At 40.0% G+C, this 19,582-nt stretch overlaps 1 protein-coding gene across 1 annotated transcript in view; it reads left to right on the forward strand.

The window, feature by feature from the left end:
- The window catches only part of LOC121383578 (endothelin-converting enzyme homolog), a 56,438-nt gene that overhangs the window by 22,300 nt on the left and 14,556 nt on the right, over positions 1–19,582 (forward strand). Inside the window, exons 2-9 of the mRNA XM_041513668.1 lie at positions 3,211–3,259; positions 7,625–7,813; positions 10,027–10,237; positions 11,157–11,428; positions 12,750–12,902; positions 14,040–14,156; positions 15,689–15,778; positions 16,950–17,086. Coding sequence (XP_041369602.1) covers positions 3,211–3,259; positions 7,625–7,813; positions 10,027–10,237; positions 11,157–11,428; positions 12,750–12,902; positions 14,040–14,156; positions 15,689–15,778; positions 16,950–17,086 — 1,218 coding nt within the window. The remainder of the gene's footprint in view (positions 1–3,210; positions 3,260–7,624; positions 7,814–10,026; positions 10,238–11,156; positions 11,429–12,749; positions 12,903–14,039; positions 14,157–15,688; positions 15,779–16,949; positions 17,087–19,582) is intronic.

Raw genomic sequence — 19,582 nt, forward strand, 5'->3', positions numbered from 1 at the left:
TTATTTCCATCAGCTGATACTATGGATGAGTACTTTGGTAGCAATCACTCTTTGCCGTTAGTCTTGGTGTGGTCCCGTACTTATTTCCATCAGCTGATACTATGGATGAGTACGTTGGTAGCAATCACTCTTTGCCGTTAGTGTTGGTGTGGTCCCGTACTTATTTCCATCAGCTGATACTATGGATGACTACTTTGGTAGCAATCACTCTTTGCCGTTAGTGTTGGTGTGGTCCTGTACTTATTTCCATCAGCTGATACTGTTGGTAGCAATCACTCTTTGTCGTTAGGGCTGGTGTGGTCCCTTACTTATTTCCATCAGCTGATACTATGGATGAGTACGTTGGTTGCAATCAGTCTTTGCCGTTAGTGTTGGTGTGGTCCCTTACTTATTTCCATCAGCTGATACTATGGATGAGTACGTTGGTAGCAATCACTCTTTGCCGTTAGTGTTGGTGTGGTCCCGTACTTATTTCCATCAGCTGATACTATGGATGAGTACGTTGGTAGCAATCACTCTTTGCCGTTAGTGTTGGTGTGGTCCCGTACTTATTTCCATCAGCTGATACTATGGATGAGTACGTTGGTAGCAATCACTCTTTGCCGTTAGTGTTGGTGTGGTCCCGTACTTATTTCCATCAGCTGATACTATGGATGAGTACGTTGGTAGCAATCACTCTTTGCCGTTAGTGTTGGTGTGGTCCCGTACTTATTTCCATCAGCTGATACTATGGATGAGTACGTTGGTAGCAATCACTCTTTGCCGTTAGTGTTGGTGTGGTCCCGTACTTATTTCCATCAGCTGATACTATGGATGAGTACGTTGGTAGCAATCACTCTTTGCCGTTAGTTTTGGTGTGGTCCCTTACTTATTTCCATCAGTATATATTACGTGGATATGAAGAAGGAAATGTTTTATTTAACGACGCACTCTACACATTTTTTATTTACGGCTATATGGCGTCAGACATATGGTTAAGGACCATACATATATTGAGAGAAAGAAAGAAATGTTTTATTTAACGACGCACTCAACACATTTTATTTACGGTTATATGGCGTCAGACATATGGTTAAGGACCACACAGAGTTTGAGAGGAAATCCGCTGTCGCCACTACATGGGCTACTCTTTGCGATTAGCAGCAAGGGACATTTTATTTGCGCTTCCCACAGGCAGGATAGCACAAACCATGGACTTTGTTGAACCAGTTATGGATTACTGGTCGGTGCAAGTGGTTTACACCTACCCACTGAGCCTTGCGGAGCACTCACTCATGGTTTGGAGTCAGTATCTGGATTAAAAATCCCATGCTTCGACTGGGATCCGAACCCAGTACCTACCAACCTGTAGACCGATGGCCTAACCACGACGCCACCGAGACCGGTATATATTGAGAGAAAAAAACCCAGCTATCGCCATTTCATGGGCTACTCTTTTCGATTAGCAGCAAGGGATCTTTTATATGCACCATCCCACAGACAGGGTAGTACATACCACGGCCTTTGATATACCAGTCGTGGTGCACTGGTTGAAACAAGAAATAGCCTAATGGGCCCATCGACGGGGATCGATCCCAGACCGACCGCGCATCGAGCGAGCGCTTTACCACTGGGCTACGTCCCTCCCCCGCTACGTGGATATGCGTACTGTTATAGTGATGTATGGTTGCCAATAGTGATGTTTACATATGAGCGTCACGGGGTTCATTTTGTGGGGGTGGGGGTGTTTTGATGTTTGTTTCTTGTTTTGTTTTTGTTTTTGGTGTGTGTTTTTTTGTTGTTTTTTTTTTTTTGGGGGGGGGGGTAACTGCAATGAGAGGGCTTCGTAAGTGGGACCGGCCTCGGTGGCGTTGTGGTAGGCCATCGGTCTACAGGCTGGTAGGTACTGGGTTCGGATCCCAGTCGAGGCATGGGATTTTTAATCCAGATACCGACTCCAAACCCTGAGTGAGTGCTCTGCAAGGCTCAATGGGTAGGTGTAAACCACTTGCACCGACCAGTGATCCATAACTGGTTCAACAAAGGCCATGGTTTGTGCTATCCTGCCTGTGGGAAGCGCAAATAAAAGATCCCTTGCTGCTAACGGAAGAGTAGCCCGTGTAGTGCCAACAGTGGGTTTCCTCTCAAAATCTGTGTGGTCCTTAACCATATTTCTGACGCCATATAACCATAAATAAAATGTGTTGAGTGCGTCGTTAAATAAAACATTTCTTTCTTTCTTTCGTAAGTGGGATAACTTGTGCTCAATCCTTTTTCGTATAAACATTATATGCCATAAAATATGTTTTCAATCAAACTTCGTCTGCACTGCCTCACAAACCGCGATCGCTGATATTATATCGGACGCCAGTTCAATGATTTTAACCATGTTCATGATTGCAGCATTTACTTTATGTAACCCTGACTTATCTCTCATTCTTCAAAGGCAAATACTAGCGTGATAGAAAGTGTATTTTCAAGATTGTAAAGGTTAATGTTTATTGACGTTAACAGTTGGTGCAAAATGCTGAAAGCGGAAACATTAAAAAAAAATAATAATAAACAAACAAACAAACAAATAACTACAACAACACTGTAGCACGTTAGAGGTTGAACGCATTCTAGCTTGCAAATGAAACGGAACTGCCATTTTCTGCAAAACTGAAACTTGCTAGTAAAAACATTCTTTAAATCTGTTGTCTGCCACGCGATACCTCGTTTCCTGGCAGGAATTTTAATGCCAGGTGCCACACATTGTTCCAGACATTGTGCCATGCATTTGTGCCCCACATCAGTTTCGTTGAAAAATGTTAACATTATCGGTAATGGGAAATGAGCTGGTCCAATGGAACCTATAGCACCCAACAGCAAATTGAAATTCGCTTCTATGCAAACTGATAAAATATGCCAATCTGTAACTTGTTGACAGCCGTGTTGCAGATAACGGTGTATCATTAATATTTCATCTACCAAGAGTAGAACGCGCTTTCTCTTATTGACTTTGGAAGCAGATAGTAAATTAATGGATTTCATGTGTGAATTGGTGTTTTCTTAACGCTTCATACGTGACGAATTGCCAAACACAAATCGCGAGAAAGTGTGGAACTGCCCGGGCGTAATAATTATGTTGTTATGTAGTGTTCGGTGTTGTCGCGTTGTAATAAGCATAATTATAGACACATAGAAGAAAATATAGAGGATTTATTTTCTTTCTTTTTCTCTCTTCCCCAGAACTACATGTGCAGAAGAAAACGAACTCCTCAATGCCAACTCTATTAAGGTAAGTAATGTTTGTTTTTTAAATATATATATATTAATCTCTATTTTCCTTTTCCTTCGTCATGTGTGTCTGTCGGTCTCTGTTTGTCTCTCTCTCTCTCTCTCTCTCTCTCTCTCTCTCTCTCTCTCTCTCTCTCTCTCTCTCTCTCTCTCTCTCTCTCTCTCTCTCTCTCTCTCTCTCTCTCTCTCTCTCTCCCCCTCCCCCTCCCCCCCCCTCTCTCCTCTCTCTCTCTCTCTCTCTCTCTCTCTCTCTCTCTCTCTCTCTCTCTCTCTCTCTCTCTCTCTCTCTCTCTCTCTCTCTCTCTCTCTCTCTCTGAGCAACTAAGGCTATATAGAAACATAGCGAAATTAATTGTGGTCTGTGGCCTATTACTGTCAATATGTGTCCCGGTTGTTTTTTTTTTTTTTTTTTTTTTTGGTGTCGCGATCTGTAATAGAAAAATCTCCTCAGATTAGAAAACGTGAAACAAGTTCCCGCATATACCAAACGTAATCCAGCTGATTACGCAATGGGAATTAACTGGTTGCCGCTCAACATTACAAATATAATTTAAAAGTGTCATCGTGTTGTTAAAGTTTAAGACAAGCAGATGATCTCAAAGTTAAAACTGCCTCGATCAGTGCTAGTGCACTTTATAATGTGCCTCTGTACAGAACGTGGGGCGGAACGTAGCCCAGTGGTAAAGCGCTCGCTTGATTCGTGGTCGGTTTGGGATCGATCCCCGTCAGTGGGACCATTAGCCTATTTCTCGTTCCAGCCAGTGCATCACGACTGATATATCAAAGGCCGTGGTATGTGATATCCTGTCTGTGTACCGGGCTGCGAATTCTGTGCCTACCAGCCTGTAGTCCGATGGCTTAACCACTGCGCCACCGAGGCCGGTTGTAGCAGCCAATCATATGTCTTTAAATCGATCTGCCACACAATGTTTCCAGGGGTGTGTATAAGACCTGTATTCCCGAGTGTATAATCGCTTACACGTTCGTCGAATGCTACAAAACTCAATATGTTTAAATCGCATCTAAAGAGGAAGGAAGGAAGGAAATGTTTTATTTAACGACGCGCACTCAACACATTTTATTTACGGTTATATGACGTCAGACATGTAGTTAAGGACCACACAGATACTGAGGGAGGAAACCCGCTGTTGCCACTTCATGGGCTACTCTTTTCGATTAGCAGCAAGGGATCCTTTATATGCACCATCCCACAAACAGGATAGCACATACCATGGCCTTTGTTACACCACTTGTGGAGCACTGGCTGGAACGAAAAATAGCCCAATGGGTCCACCGACGGGGATCGATCCTAGTCCGACTGCGAACGGTTTACCGCTAAGCTACGTTCCGCCCCCATCGGAGTGACGTCGATGTTTGTGATCAGATTGAAATGTTCCGAATAATCACACATCTTGATGATTCACCAGGATGTACTTCTGAAAGATTCCCTCTTATCAACCCCTGCGCGAGCTGTAACCTCACCGTGGTGCAGGGGTGTAACATTCTCTTTGAGAATGGTCAATACAGCACAAATTGAAATTTTGAGTAAAAGTCAGTATCTATCTGTGATATTTGTATTTTTGCACAGTTCTTTACACTGTTTTTTTGCACTCTTCTTTACACTGTTTTTATTTAAATCTTGAATTTTTATATTGATGTTGATCATCACCTTATTTGTTTGCATTACCATAGTTTGACACCCAATAGCCGATGTATTTTTCGTGCTAGGGTGTCGTTAAACCGTCATTCATCCATCCATCCATCCCTCTTCTCGAGGACCATCCATTCAAAATAAAGCGATCGTGCAACGTACGCGTCCGAGAGCATACCTTTGGGGAAACATAAAATAGTTTGGGCCATAGTAAAGCCTTTACGACGTACGACGTACGACGTACGACGTGCGATGATGTCGGCATTCCAAATTGGAATCCAGCTGTTGAATGATCACTTGCGATGGAGCCATAGCACGTATTGCTTCCGACCATCGTAAAATTCATCGTAAGCTATGACGTCACTGTGGCGTGTGCTGTTGTGACGTCACATCCTACGATGGTTTTATCATTTCGTAGCGCTAAGATAGCTTCGAAAATATGGGCCCTGATCGTTTCATGCGTGTTTCGTCGCATGATGTATGGTCACTAAGCGTTGGGAATCTATCGCACGATAGCTAAGTGTAGGATGACCATAAAATATAATTACTTAATTTTACGCCAAGACATTGTTTTGAGCTTCGCAGGACATTGGGACAATCAAGAATATACTGGATGAACATAATATTTTAAGTAGAACACTACGTTTTAACTAGATGTACAGTACAATCCCTTCCATGAAATCTGTACCATTCAATTCCATTAAAATCACTAGCTCCAGTATTTACATTTCTATTTTTTAATTTGTTTTGTATATAATAGAAAACACTTGAATATGATGTTTTTTGCGATATCCAAATCTGAGTAAATTTCTTGATTGTTTGTGGTGGCTTTGTAATTAGCTTTGACATAAAACAGATTACAGAAAGAATAACGCACGAGCATTTTATGAGTTTTCAGTGTTTAGCTGAAATACCAAATATAATTTTATTACAAACAGCAGATTGTCGTACTGATACAAAAACAAACCTAACAGAACATATGGGCTGCAAAGAAGAAGTTGGTTGATCTTCAAATGTCAGTATGGCATGGCGTATGCCAACGCCGTGTCAAGGTGAACTTCAATCTCGAACAGACATTCCAAATCCGTAACGGTTACTGTCAGTCTCGTCAGGCAGTGTTCTGGTTGGTCGAATGCAAGGTCAAGTTGATACGCGGTAACACTTGGCCGTGCTAAGATCTACAGACTGAGATCTGAAAGGCATACTGTCACATATTTCTCTAAAAATTAATAATACATGAAAATTACATTAATTTGTGGAAACCAAATCTACCTTATCACATCACCTTAACTGAACTATGTTGGAGTGAAGTCATTGTCAACCCTCTTGGAAATATTAGTTTTTGAATTATGGACCATTGCCATAATTCAATTATTTTTACGAAATATCATTAATAGGTGAAGTATAGTGGTTATGTAGATGGTTGAATAAAGTACATTTAGACACAAATCAAATATATATATCTAATAGGTTAATGGTCTGTGACAATATGCCTTGAAGTCGTGGTGGACGTAAGATCTCAAATCAAGTAGAAAGATACTTACACTATTTTTGTAGTCATGTCACAATGTAATATAAATCCCACTTGATCTCTATGTTGTGCTGAGATACGGATTTGGACATATTGTATTCCAACCAGTTTACTAGGATCGATCCCCATCGGTGTGTGTGTGTGTGTGTGTGTGTGTGTGTGTGTGTGTGGCAACCAGTGTATCACGATTGTCATATCAAAGGCCGTTGTATGTAATATCCCAGCACGTAAAAATACATCGGCTATTGGGTGTCAAACTATGGTAAAGGCAAAACATGATTAAACATTACCAAGTGCTAAACCAATTAGGGCCGAATTTATAATTCCTGTCTTTGTCTAATTATATTCACAATTCTTAAAGGCATATTGTCACAGACCACTGACCTATTAAATGTCCTAACAAAGTATTACGTGAAAAATATGTATTTGATTTGTCCCAAAATGTACTTTATTCAACAATCTAATTAACCATCATACTCCAGTTATTAATGATATTTTATAAATATAAAAAAAATGAATTATGGCAACGGTCCATAATTTAAAAATTAATATTGTCAAGAGGATTGACATGGATTTCACTTCATCCTAGTTTAGATACGGTGATTCAATAGTCAGATTTGGTTTCCAAATATTTATGTGATTTTCATTTATTTTCTACTTTTCGTCCTTGAATCCGTGACTATGCCTTTAACCTCCTGTCTTTAAGAAAACAAACCGGCCTCGGTGGCGTCGTGGTTAGGCCATCGGTCTACAGGCTGGTAGGTATTGGATTCGGATCCCAGTCGAGGCATGGGATTTTTAATCCAGATACTGACTCCAAACCCTGAGTGAGTGCTCCGCAAGGCTCAAGGTAGGTGTAAACCACTTGCACCGACCAGTGATCCATAACTGGTTCAACAAAGGCCATGGTTTGTGCTATCCTGCCTGTGGGAAGCGCAAATAAGAGATCCCTTGCTGTTAATCGAAAAGAGTAGCCCATGTAGTGGCGACAGCGGGTTTCCTCTCAAAATCTGTGTGGTCCTTAACCATATGTCTGACGCCACATAACCGTAAATAAAATGTGTTGAGTGCGTCGTTAAATAAAACATTTCTTTCTTAAGAAAACAAAACCCCAGGCTTCGTAAATTTGACCCATTCTTTTTTCTTTTCCAATAAGAATCATTTGTTTTCTTTCATATCCCCAGATGACAGACGCTCCATTCGGGAGGACGGATTCCGAGGACGACATAGTTGAGGAATACGACGACGTGCTCACGATCAAAGCGTCATGTCTGAAGAACAGGACCGCCCTAGAGAAGTTCCTCATGGTGTTCATGGTGCTCGCCCTGGCTGTCATCATTGGCCTCACCGTCGGGCTCACCAGACCCGTCCCTGTACCGGGTAGGTGTCTCTTTTCGTTCTGTTTCTAACTTGATTGTCGCACCTATATCCAATGCCCGTTTAGGCTATTTCACGTTCCAGCCAGTGCACCACGACTGGTATACCAAACGCCATGGTATGTGCTGTCCTGTCTGTGGGATGGTGCATATAAAAGATCCCTTGCTGCTAATCGAAAACGAGTAGTCCATTAAGTAGCGACAGCGGGTTTCCTCTCTCATTATCTGTGTGGTCCTTAACCATGTGTCTGACGCCATATAACCGTAAATAGAATGTGTTGAGTGTGTCATTAGATAAAACATCTCCTCCTCCAATAAGCGTTCAAGCAGATTTTCGCATCTGCATGTATATCTAATTAGTGTTCAAGCATATGTCACAGCTATCTTGGCTATATGTCTGGAAAAGAAGGCTGTTACCAAATGCGATCAGCGAAATGATATTTTATTTGTTTTTGGTATGTTCTGATAACAAAACCAAAAACCAACTAAAACGTTTTGCGCATCTCATAATTTTATATCATGAGGTGCACAAAAGATGTATTTTTATTTTAGTAGTAGGCCTAGGAGTAAACTCTATTTACGTGCCCATACATTTTCAAGGTTCAGGCACTATTGTTTTTAACTACCTAGCAACAAAGATTGCTTCCTTAGAAACAATGAAAATATACAAGATATGTGTTTCTGCTTCTATAGTTTTAAGGGTATGCCTAATTCAAAAGGGCATATTTTGAAAACGGTAATAAATTCTTCTGCAGCAATCAAGATGACGACAATAGCACCAGTAAAAGTATAGCAGATAAATTTAACTCTATGAGTCCGTTAAAGGGACATTCCTGAGTTTGCTGCATTGTAAGATGTTTCCGACTAATACAATATTTCTACGATTAAAGTTACATATTAAATAAAAAAAATTGTTTAGAATATCAGTGTCTGTATATTCAATGTGTTTCTGGACGTTTTAATATTTGTAAGAAACCCAAACTGGAGTTTGTCTTCAAGTAATTTCGTACGTACGAAAACAAAACTTATTTTAGAAAATAAAATGAAATTTAAACTAGTACAAATATTAGAACGATCAGAAACATTAACAATACTCTGCTAGTCGATAACATCTTTAAAATTGCAGCAAATTCGGGAATGTCCTTATAAAGGTCTAACTTGTTTTAAAAATAGATTTTAAAGCTTGCAGCTTTTGTAATAATAAGAATTACAAATATTATATAAATTTTAATAATGTAATAATTGAAATATTGTATAAATTAGCCTTTACGTGACTAAAACACAGCATTTCATATGTCAAAAACAAAAGAGCATTCGTCTCCGAGCCAACATATCGTTATGACATGCGAATTAATTCCTACTGTTTGTCTTTCCGTTACTCCTCTTACTCCCTATGATTTGAATACCTGTCATGAAATATGGACACAGAAAACCCCGGAAAGTTTACAATGAATTATTAATTACGCGCTCCGAATTCTTAGATATTGACATATTTTAATAAAGACGTTTTCAACAATGCGACATACCGTAATGACAGGGGAATTACTTGCTATGCCGGCGAGATCGAGTCTCTTGTTAGGACTTCAACGGCAGATATCGTGTTTCCGAGAATACCGCCTGGCTGCAGTTAATGTCCGGACACCCGTTGAATATTAACTCCACATAAGACAGGACTTGTTATGGAGTTGACATTCACGTGTCCGGCGGATATGTAGGAGTAATTACGTAGTTACTTGTGAACCTGATATATATAAGGCATCAGAAGAATCCAGTTTCGTTTAGTTGATCGTAAGTTAGCTGATCGTAAGTTAGCTGATTGTAAATTAGCTGATCGTAAGTTAGCTATAGAGATCATTTTCGGTTTCCACTCAACCATACCTTGTGTTTGTGAAAAGAGATATTTAAGCTTTTTGCCAAGACAGACGTGTGGTGAAAACGTCAATACAATACCTTGAGTTTAGCAGACGACATTTTAATGATATTTTTTTCACTAAGACCAAGGTAAAACATATTTCAAAAACATCCATAGTTTATTCACCATAGTTGAAGAAGTTTAAGCAAATAGATGATGAAGCTTCGTGAATCACGCAGAAGCGGTCGTGTCTTCAAGGGATCGACCTGCCGACAGAAATACAAATATAAGGAACCTTTCAAGATGTTAAAGGTTGTTTGCGTCGTTATGGCACTGATGTCTAATTCCCTGGTTTTAGCCGAGGAGTTCTGCAAGACGCCAGGAATGCATCAAGGCCTCGAGTTCCCTGCTGGACGCATTGGACCCGTCCGTTAACCCGTGCGACGACTTCTACCTGTACGCCTGTGGGGGCTGGGTCAAGAACAACCCCATTCCCAGGGGCTACCAGAAGTGGGATCGCTTCCAGGAGCTGTCGGGCAAAAACCTCTACATTCTCAAGAATCTCATAGGTATGTAGATTAAACGCCACACGTGCAAATGTATACATGAACACACACATACGTACGCACACACACGCTCTTTAAACGACACACGTACAAAGTTATACATGAATGCACGCATACGGACGCACAAACGCATATATATATATACACAAATACACACACATATACAAATGCGCGCACACACACATATCTCTCTCCCCATACAAAGACACACACTCATATACACAGATACACGCACACACACACAATCACCCACACATCTCCCCTGCAATAAAAACTCCTAACTCGCAAAGAGAGAAAACCAAAAATCACTGATAAAAACACAAAACCTTCATTGTATTCAAACAGTTATTGTATCTTTGTACGAAATGGAGCAAATGGATATTATACAAAAACTCTTTCATTCACAAGTAATTTCTAGCAATTAATATGTAATTATGGGAAAAAATAACAAATATTCTACGTTTGGCGCTATTAATATCACTCACACGATTTTGGTAAAACTGCATTACGTCTTGTGTTTTATCTACTTATTGTAGATTAAAAAGGCGAGATAAAGGCGTTACCTTTGCGGCTGACTGAATAACTTTTGCTTTTAGCTCTACATATGTGTTTCTCACAAACTGTAGGCCTTATATAAATGAACTTTGGGTTATATTTACATCTTTGAATGTTCATCTCACTACATGGGGGTTTTTAAAAATTAAATTTAAATTATTAAATTTCAATTTTTTATTATTATTTTTTTTTTTTTTTTTTTTTTTTTAAACATGGATTGAGATGACCATCTATGGATTCATCTATCAACAACACTGAATAAACTTATGGTAGGCGAAGCATGTATTTCCGCGAAATTCTTGCCTTAACATAGGCTACTGTTTTCGCTCTACTCATGATTTTACGTGCATTAACGTTGTCTTTTCAGAAAGTCACACCCCACGAGGAACAGCCCAGCAGAAGGTTAAAGAGTTTTATTCCAGCTGTATGAACGAGAGCGTGGACAGAAGAGCAGAAACCCTCCGAGACTTTCACAAGCTGATATCGCAGGTGGGAGGGTGGTCCTACTCGAACGATACTGGCGATTCATGGTCTTTTGAGACGGCCCTGGAGCTCATCCACAGCTTAGGCGCCAGACCTTTCTTCCAAGTGATCGTGGACGTCGACGAGAGAAATCCGACAGAAAGACACATGTTGAAGGTGAGATTTAGAGGATTTTATTATCATTATTATTATTATTATTATTATTATTATTATTATTTTTATTATTGTTATTTATTTTTTATTATTGTTAATATATATATATATATATATATATATATATATATATCCCATTACCCCCTTTATCTTTCTTTTCTTTGACTTCCGGCTCATTTCTTCCCGATCTGGCAGCTTCTCCTATCTTGCAACTGCTTTCGTTGTCCTCCTCCACATCCCAGTCCTTGTATCTCTAACCGCAACGGGTGCTTGTCTTTTGTGGTTGTCCGTGCCACACACCTGTCTTTTTCCATCAGCTTTAGCTATACATGTGGGCTTAGTTTGACCACGGAGAGTTTTCAGTAGTTACTTCTGGTATTGTTACGAGGCAATTGTAACCACCTACTATACTCGCCTACTTCCGGCCGTCGTTATTCATTTATTTGTTCATGTGTTTGTTTATTTTTGTTTTTCATGTTATATCCAACTAAATTGGGACATACCTCACTATTTGGGTTATCTGTCCTACATGGAAGTCAATGGCTAGTAATCCTATTGCTAAGTTATTTTTTTTGTTTGACACCACTAACGCACGCTGATTAATTAATTATCGGCTACTGAATGTCAAACATTTAATAACTTTAACACGAAGTCTTCAGAGAAAATCTGCTACATTTTTTTTCTGTCAGCAGTAAAGGATCTTTTAAAATACACCTATCCAGATGATTAAACTGTGCTCTCACTCCGGACTAGAATATAGATCCAGCACATCCGGTTATAGCGAAAATCAGCAATGGAAGGTTTCACTTGTTTTCGGTTAATACTTTGTGAGTGGTGTTTTGGACTTGTAGTATTCATAATGTGGTTGATATGTTGCATATAGTATTCTTAGCCGAGTACGTTAATAATATCACATATGGGATTTTATTTTGTATAATACAACCTCTAGAAACTTTTTTTACCATGTATTTCCATCATTCTATCCTCAAACTTTGTTGTAATCCATATAAAAATGCGTATAGATTCGTTTGCAACCCTATATAGCTGTTTGGTAGTAATGCTAATATAAATAAATGTTTTTATCCAGATTCGGGCATTTTGTTTTAATCCGGGCAAAAGCCAACCCGCCCCCTACAAATATGGGAGCCGGTACGCCTACTTTTGCCAGTGGCATACATTTTCTAGATGTGATAGTCGGTATACCCATATAGCAAGCTGGACTGTATGTAATCTTAGTGTGTGTCTAAACCTTGAAAAGACATAGGCACCAACATACAGTTTAAGTCTTAAGTCTAAGTGTACATCGCCTTTCTGTTTCTTGCAGATTGATCTTGGTCATACGAGTTTACCGTCAGAACTGTTTCCAGTGAGACACCCGACCACGCCCGGAACACCCCAACCCACCACTGGAAATGCAACTGGAACTCCGGTTACTTCCACGACAGAGCCTGTCAATCCCACAGCCAATGTCACACACGTGAGTTTATGTACAGAGAGAGAGAGCGAGAGAGAGAGAGAGAGAGAGAGAGAGAGAGAGAGAGAGAGAGAGAGAGAGAGAGAGAGAGAGAGAGAGAGAGAGAGAGCGAGAGACAGAAAGAGAGAGAAAGAAAGAGAGAGAAAGAAAGAGAGAGAGGGGGAGAGGAAGAGAAAATTCAGTTTTAGGGTGTCTTAATAAATATAATCATTGGGACTATTTACCGTTATTGAAGTCCTGAGTCCGGTTGTTCAAAGCATAGTTAAATTAACCCTTGGTTAGTCCAATATTTTCCTTTTAATTATTTTTTGTACAAATACAAAATCAACTTTATATTTGATTATGTATGGATTCTTTTAGTTGTAAATCAAGTTTTAACATTATGTTTTCAATTATTATTTGTATTGATTCAATATTAGGTTTTGAAAATGTCTGTTAACTAACTAACATTTAAACAACCGACTCCAGGGCAATGAAGTCATACACGTCAGTATGACCAAAACCCTTTGGGATTTAAGTGTATTGGATAATGCAGTTCTTTGAGTCCTAAATAAGAAAGTCACGCATTGAACGTTGGGTTTCTGCCAATCTTTGAGGTATTTGAGCTCGTTGGAATATATTTTATCCTGTAACCACTGTTGATATTAGTACGTTGTGATGATGACCAATTAAGAAAAAAGTAATAGAGAGAGAGACAGAGAGAGAGAGAAAGAGAGAGAGACACACACAGAGACAGAGAGAGACAGAGAGAGGAGAGAGCTAGAGAGAGAGAGAGAGGGGGGGGGGGGGGAGGAGAGGGAGAGAGAGATAGAGAGAGAGAGAGAGAGAGGCGCGAGAGAGGGAGGATAGGAGAGAGATTAGGGAGAGAGAGATGGTGGGAGGGAGAGAGAGAGGAGAGAGGAGACAGAGATACAGGACAGAGAGAGAGAGGAGAGAGAGAGAGACGAGAGAGAGAGAAGAGAGAGAGAGAGAGAGAAGACACACAGAGAGAGACTGAACACACACACAGAGAGAGACAGAGAGAGAAGAGAGAGGCAGAGAGAGAGAGAGAAGAGCGACGGGAAGAGAGAGAGAGAGAGAGAGAGAGGACGTACGGTGCTATACTCGTGTTCATTAGCTGTCATGCCACATGTTTTTCAGATTAAGAAAGTTTACGTCGATGATACAGTACATATACTGCGAGCTCTTGGCGTGGAAGAGACTGAAGCGAAAACAAGAGCAGACCTGCTTTTAACCTTAGAGGAAATTATTGCATCAGTAAGTTCTCATAACATAACACATCAGGCCCGTAGGAACCTTGAAGACGGAAATGGAAAGGTTTTTTCGTTGTTGTTGTTGTTGTTGTTGTTGTTTTGGTCGTAATCTATATAAATAAAAGTAAAAATCATGCTTGTGCTCCACCACTAGAGATTGTAACACACACAGACACACACACACACACACACACAGACACACACACACACACACACACACACACACACACACACACAGACACACACACATACACACACACACACAGAGACACACACATACACACACAGACCGACACACACAGACACACACACAGACACACACACACACAGACACATACACACACACAGACACACACACACACACACACACACACACACAGAGAGAGAGAGACACACACACACACACACACCACACACACAGACACAGACACACACACACACACTTCAAATATCGTTCCTACGGCATGGGCCCCGTTCCACGAAGCGATCTTAGCGCAACGATCACCTCAAGCGCATAGAGTAGTTAAGGTGACCTTAGTGCTAAGATTGCTTCGTGGAACGGGACCCTGGGCCCAAATTCACTGAATATCGTAAGCCTAGTTTTGCATGTAATCGTAAATCTACGACTAAACCACAATTCTTAATACTGTTACAGTACCATAGATATAGTTACAAGTACACATATTTCATTTCCGTTCATACTTAAAATGCTCAATTTTTCGTAATGATGTACTTTTCTTCGTGAAATAGATACCAAACACGTATAAATGTATGCCCGGCATAACTGCTAGTCGCAGACGTAAACTTACTATACGATGTTTTGTGAAATTGGCTCCAGTACATCACAATCACATGATATATTTCTCCTGCACTCAATTTATATTGAGAAAGAGACATGAAAGGTTCCACATACATTGTACTTTGGGGTTTGTACTTTGGGGGACGTGTAGTAGCATTCATATATATATATATATTAATCATAGTTTGGTTGATGTATTGTGTATAGTATTTTACAGCTCCGGTCAAACTGTCAAAGATCAGGACGTTGGTTAGCCACGAATACGATCCGGCATCATTCGTGACAATCCGTTGTGGTCCGTACTAAACTATACCGATTCTTAGCGACCCGTAGCGCTCCCTGTTGTCAGCTAACCCCTGTCCTTAATAATCCTCGGTTTATCCGTTGAAAACCGTAGTTAAACCGTGGTGCATCCGTACGGGGCCGCGGATAGACCACTATCCGGGGTCATCCGTAAGGTTTTCATCCGTATTGGATCCGGCCAGACGATCCATGGCAGCGTTAACATTTGTGGTATATGGGATTCTATTTGGTATGATGTAACTATCATTATGTCACTGTAATAAATGTTGGTTTGTGCAATAAATAGCGTACCAGTATTTATTAAATTCCGTCGGGTTTTTTTATTTTATTTTTTAACTTAAAAGCAATATTAAAATATATGCATATGTCTGTATTGTTCGACGTTCGTAGCTTATGCACTATTAAACATTTTTAAAATGCGTTTTCTCTTTCAGGCTTCACCAAACGTTTTGCATACAAAGCATGACAAAATGAACCTCTATAATATAATATCCATCGCAGACTTGGAGAAAAATTACACAATGGTAAGTGGTCGGCATTGTTTATATCTCTTAGGCCATCGGTCTACAGGCTGGTAGGTACTGGGTTCGGATCCCAGTCGAGGCATGGGATTTTTAATCCAGATACCGACTCCAAACCCTGAGTGAGTGCTCCGCAAGGCTCAGTGGGTAGGTGTAAACCACTTGCACCGACCAGTGATCCATAACTGGTTCAATAAAAGCCATAGTTTGTGCTATCCTGCCTGTGGGAAGCGCAAATAAAAGATCCCTTGCTGCTAATCGGAAAGAGTAGCCCATGTAGTGGCGACAGCGGGTTCCTCTCAAACTCTGTGTGTTCCTTAACCATATGTTTGACGCCATATAACCGTAAATAAAATGTGTTGAGTGCATTGTTAAATAAAACATTTCTTTCTTTTTGTTTATATCTCATACATATACATGTATATTGAGCACCAAAGAAATGCAAATCAGTGTTATGGTAATTAGAACAGGTTTAGTTGTCTGTGAAAAAACCCACCGAAGTTTGTTTTGTTAAACGACACCACTGGAGCACATCGATTAATTAATCATCGGATATTGGATGTCAAACATTTGGTAATTCTGATATATGGATTTAGAGAGGAAACCCGCTACATTTTTCTGTTAGTATGAAGGGATCTTTTATATGTACCATCCCAGAGACAGGATAGCACATGCTTGATGCGCGGTCGGTTTGGGATCGGTCCCCATCGATGGGCCCATTGGGCTATTGCTCGTTCCAGCCAGTGCACGACGATTGATATATCAAAGGCCGTGGTATGTATTATCCTGTCTGTGGGATGGTGCATATAAAAGATCCCTTACTAATGAAAACAAAATGTAGCGGGTTTCCTCTCTATGACTGTGTTAAAATGATCATATGTTTGATATCCAATAGCCTATGATTAATAAATCAGTGTGCTCTAGTGGTGTCGTTATCTCCGAAATGTCTGAAGCCAGACCCATTCAGATCAAAATCCCATCTTTCTGTTCATCCTGGCTATCGGTCCTACGAATCATCGCATCTCAGGCAAAAAAAAACCAAAGACGTTAATTTTTTTTAAGTTAATCATATTTTAATTAAGTTTTTAATACATATAATGTAGGGTTTTTTTAAGAATTACATTTTGTAGATATAAGCTTACGTATTATTTCTGAACCACAAACTGTGTTATAGATTCACTGGGTGAAGTACTTCACGCAGACTGGCTACTCGGTGAAGGAGGCGGACTACGTGGTCATCCTCCACCCACACTACCTGAGTCGCGTCAGCCACATCGTCAAGGACTACATGTCGCAACCGAGACTCACCATGTAAGTAGCTGCCAGGCCATAAAATATGTATCTATATGGTCCCGAGGATGTCCGATTTAGAGAAATTTCACTGTATGTATACACACAGAGGGTCCGGTTTTGAGATATATAGATATAGATAGATAGATAGATAGACATATATATATCGTCAAACCTCTCAAAACCGGAGCCTCTGTAAACCGGAATTCCCTAAAAAAAACTGACGTTTTTTGTGGCCCCCTTTTAAATATTTGTACAGAAGAGAACATCTCTAAACCGGATACCTCTTAAAACCAGATGTTTTACTTGGTCTCAAAGGTGTTCGGTTTAGAGGAGTTTCACGGTATGTGTGTGTGTATATATATATATATATCCACCCTCCCCTGTTAACTGATCCTAAGAAAGGCCTTGGATTCGAACACATGAGTTATTGGTCGATATCACTTGTCATCTTCGACTGATACGCTGTCTTATAACTTTGTAAAAACACCCCTGTGAGTGTCAGTTGATTTCTTCGCTGCGTTCATTACCCGCGATAAATATTGATATTTTAATGTAGAAATATGCCTGTCTTGTACTTAGCATAAACAAAACAAAACAAAAAAGTAAAGAAAAAACCCCATTATCAAACAGCACGTTTTGTTTTCCCAGGTCCAATCAATTCTGTATTCATAAGTAACTGAGTATCCACAATTTTAGTCCTAATGATTAATTTTGATGATATTCAGTATATCATTGCATAATACTGGGATGTGATAACTATTTAATGTCCACAGATAGCTGTCATTTCAGTTTCATTTACTATGTGTGTATATTGAGTTACGATTGAAGTAAATTCTGATGGGCAACACCTCTGTCCAGAACAAATGTTCAGGGGTTGTTTGTGGGGGTTTTGTGGGGGGGGGGGGGGGGGGGGGTTTGGGGGGGGGTTTGGGGGGGTTGTTTGGGTTTTTTGGAGGGGGTTTGTTGGGTGTTTTTTTTAATCTTCAGTTGTTAGTGTTTAACAGAAGAGAAGTCAAACCCAACACGTTGCACTGTGTGTTTTATATAACAATATAAATAATATTTCTATATACATGTACATACCTTTGTGACACCCAATATCCGAAGCGTATTCATTCATGCAAACCCAATACCTACTAACCTTAAAGGCATACTGTCACGAATTTAAGGACCTTTTTTTCTGTAAAACTGGATAATAAATAAAAATTACATTAATTATTGGAAACCAAATCTAGCTATCGCATCACCTTAACTGAACCATGATGGAGTAAAATCCATGTCATCCCTCTCGGCAATTTTAGTTTTTGAATTATGGACCATTGCCATAATTCAATTATTTTTACAAAATGTTATTAATAAATGGAATATGGTGGTTATGAACATGGTTGAATAAAGTACATTTAGGGACAAATCAGATTATATTTGTTCAAGTAATAGGTCAGCGGTCTGTGTTAAACCATTAAATAGGTCAGTGGTCTGTGACAATATGCCTTTAAACCATTAAATAGGTCAGTGGTCTGTGACAATATGCCTTTAAACCAGATGATTTAAAGACGCAGACCCTAGTTTTAATTTATTTGCGTTAGGCCAAGAACAGGGTGCTTGGACCTTAGTTGGATATAAGCACGAGAAAAGACTTGTGCGCCACAGATAATGGTACGGACAATAAACTCACTGTATTCCAAGGTATAAAGAGGTTCTTCATTGTTTGCGTAGCACTCGTTGCGCAGCATTTTATAATCAAATGTTCCGTTGATGAATTTCAATTAAAAAAAAAAAATTAAAAATACAAACACTTGTCCCTCGAGACTAGTGTATCGAGTGATCCCCGAAATGCAATGTATCATACATTACTGCATCCATTATTGGCAGTTCTTTACACTTATTATTCAACCGTTATTCAATACCCCAGTCCCAACCGACAATGGCAAGAAAGACGGTTCCTTTCAACGGAAACGTTGGCGAATCGTCAATAATTGATTTTGAAAAAAAACACATGGTACAGTGCCATTGTTGTTCACACTGAGTGAGTTTGATTTGGAAAAAAAAACTACCACAATTAGTGGTTTCACGCTGCATTATAAATCATTTTTGGCATTCGTGCACCAAAAGTGTAATTTGTGGCAGTGTTCTGACAGTTGTATGTTGTTTACGACAATCCTTGGAGAAACCACATGCTTACCGTCTTTGCATAATCAGTTAATGCCACCATTAATGCCTTATGCGATATTGTTGTGCGGTAATTATGCAGAAAGTAATAGCAGGGATGATATATGCTTTATTATTATGGATGTTGTTGCGTTTGTTTGTGGTTTGTGTTATTGTTTTTCTTCGTTATTGTTAGAGCCCCCCCCCCCCCCCCCCCCCCCCCCCCCCCCCCCGCCCCCCACCCCCCCCCCACCCCCCCCCCACCCCCCCCCCACACCCCCCACACACACACACTCTCTCTCTCTCTCTCTCTCTCTCTCTCTCTCTCTCTCTCTCTCTCTCTCTCTCTCTCTATCTCTCTCTCAC

Source organism: Gigantopelta aegis, chromosome 10 (assembly GCF_016097555.1).
Source record: "Gigantopelta aegis isolate Gae_Host chromosome 10, Gae_host_genome, whole genome shotgun sequence".
Taxonomy (NCBI): Eukaryota; Metazoa; Mollusca; class Gastropoda; order Neomphalida; family Peltospiridae; genus Gigantopelta; species Gigantopelta aegis.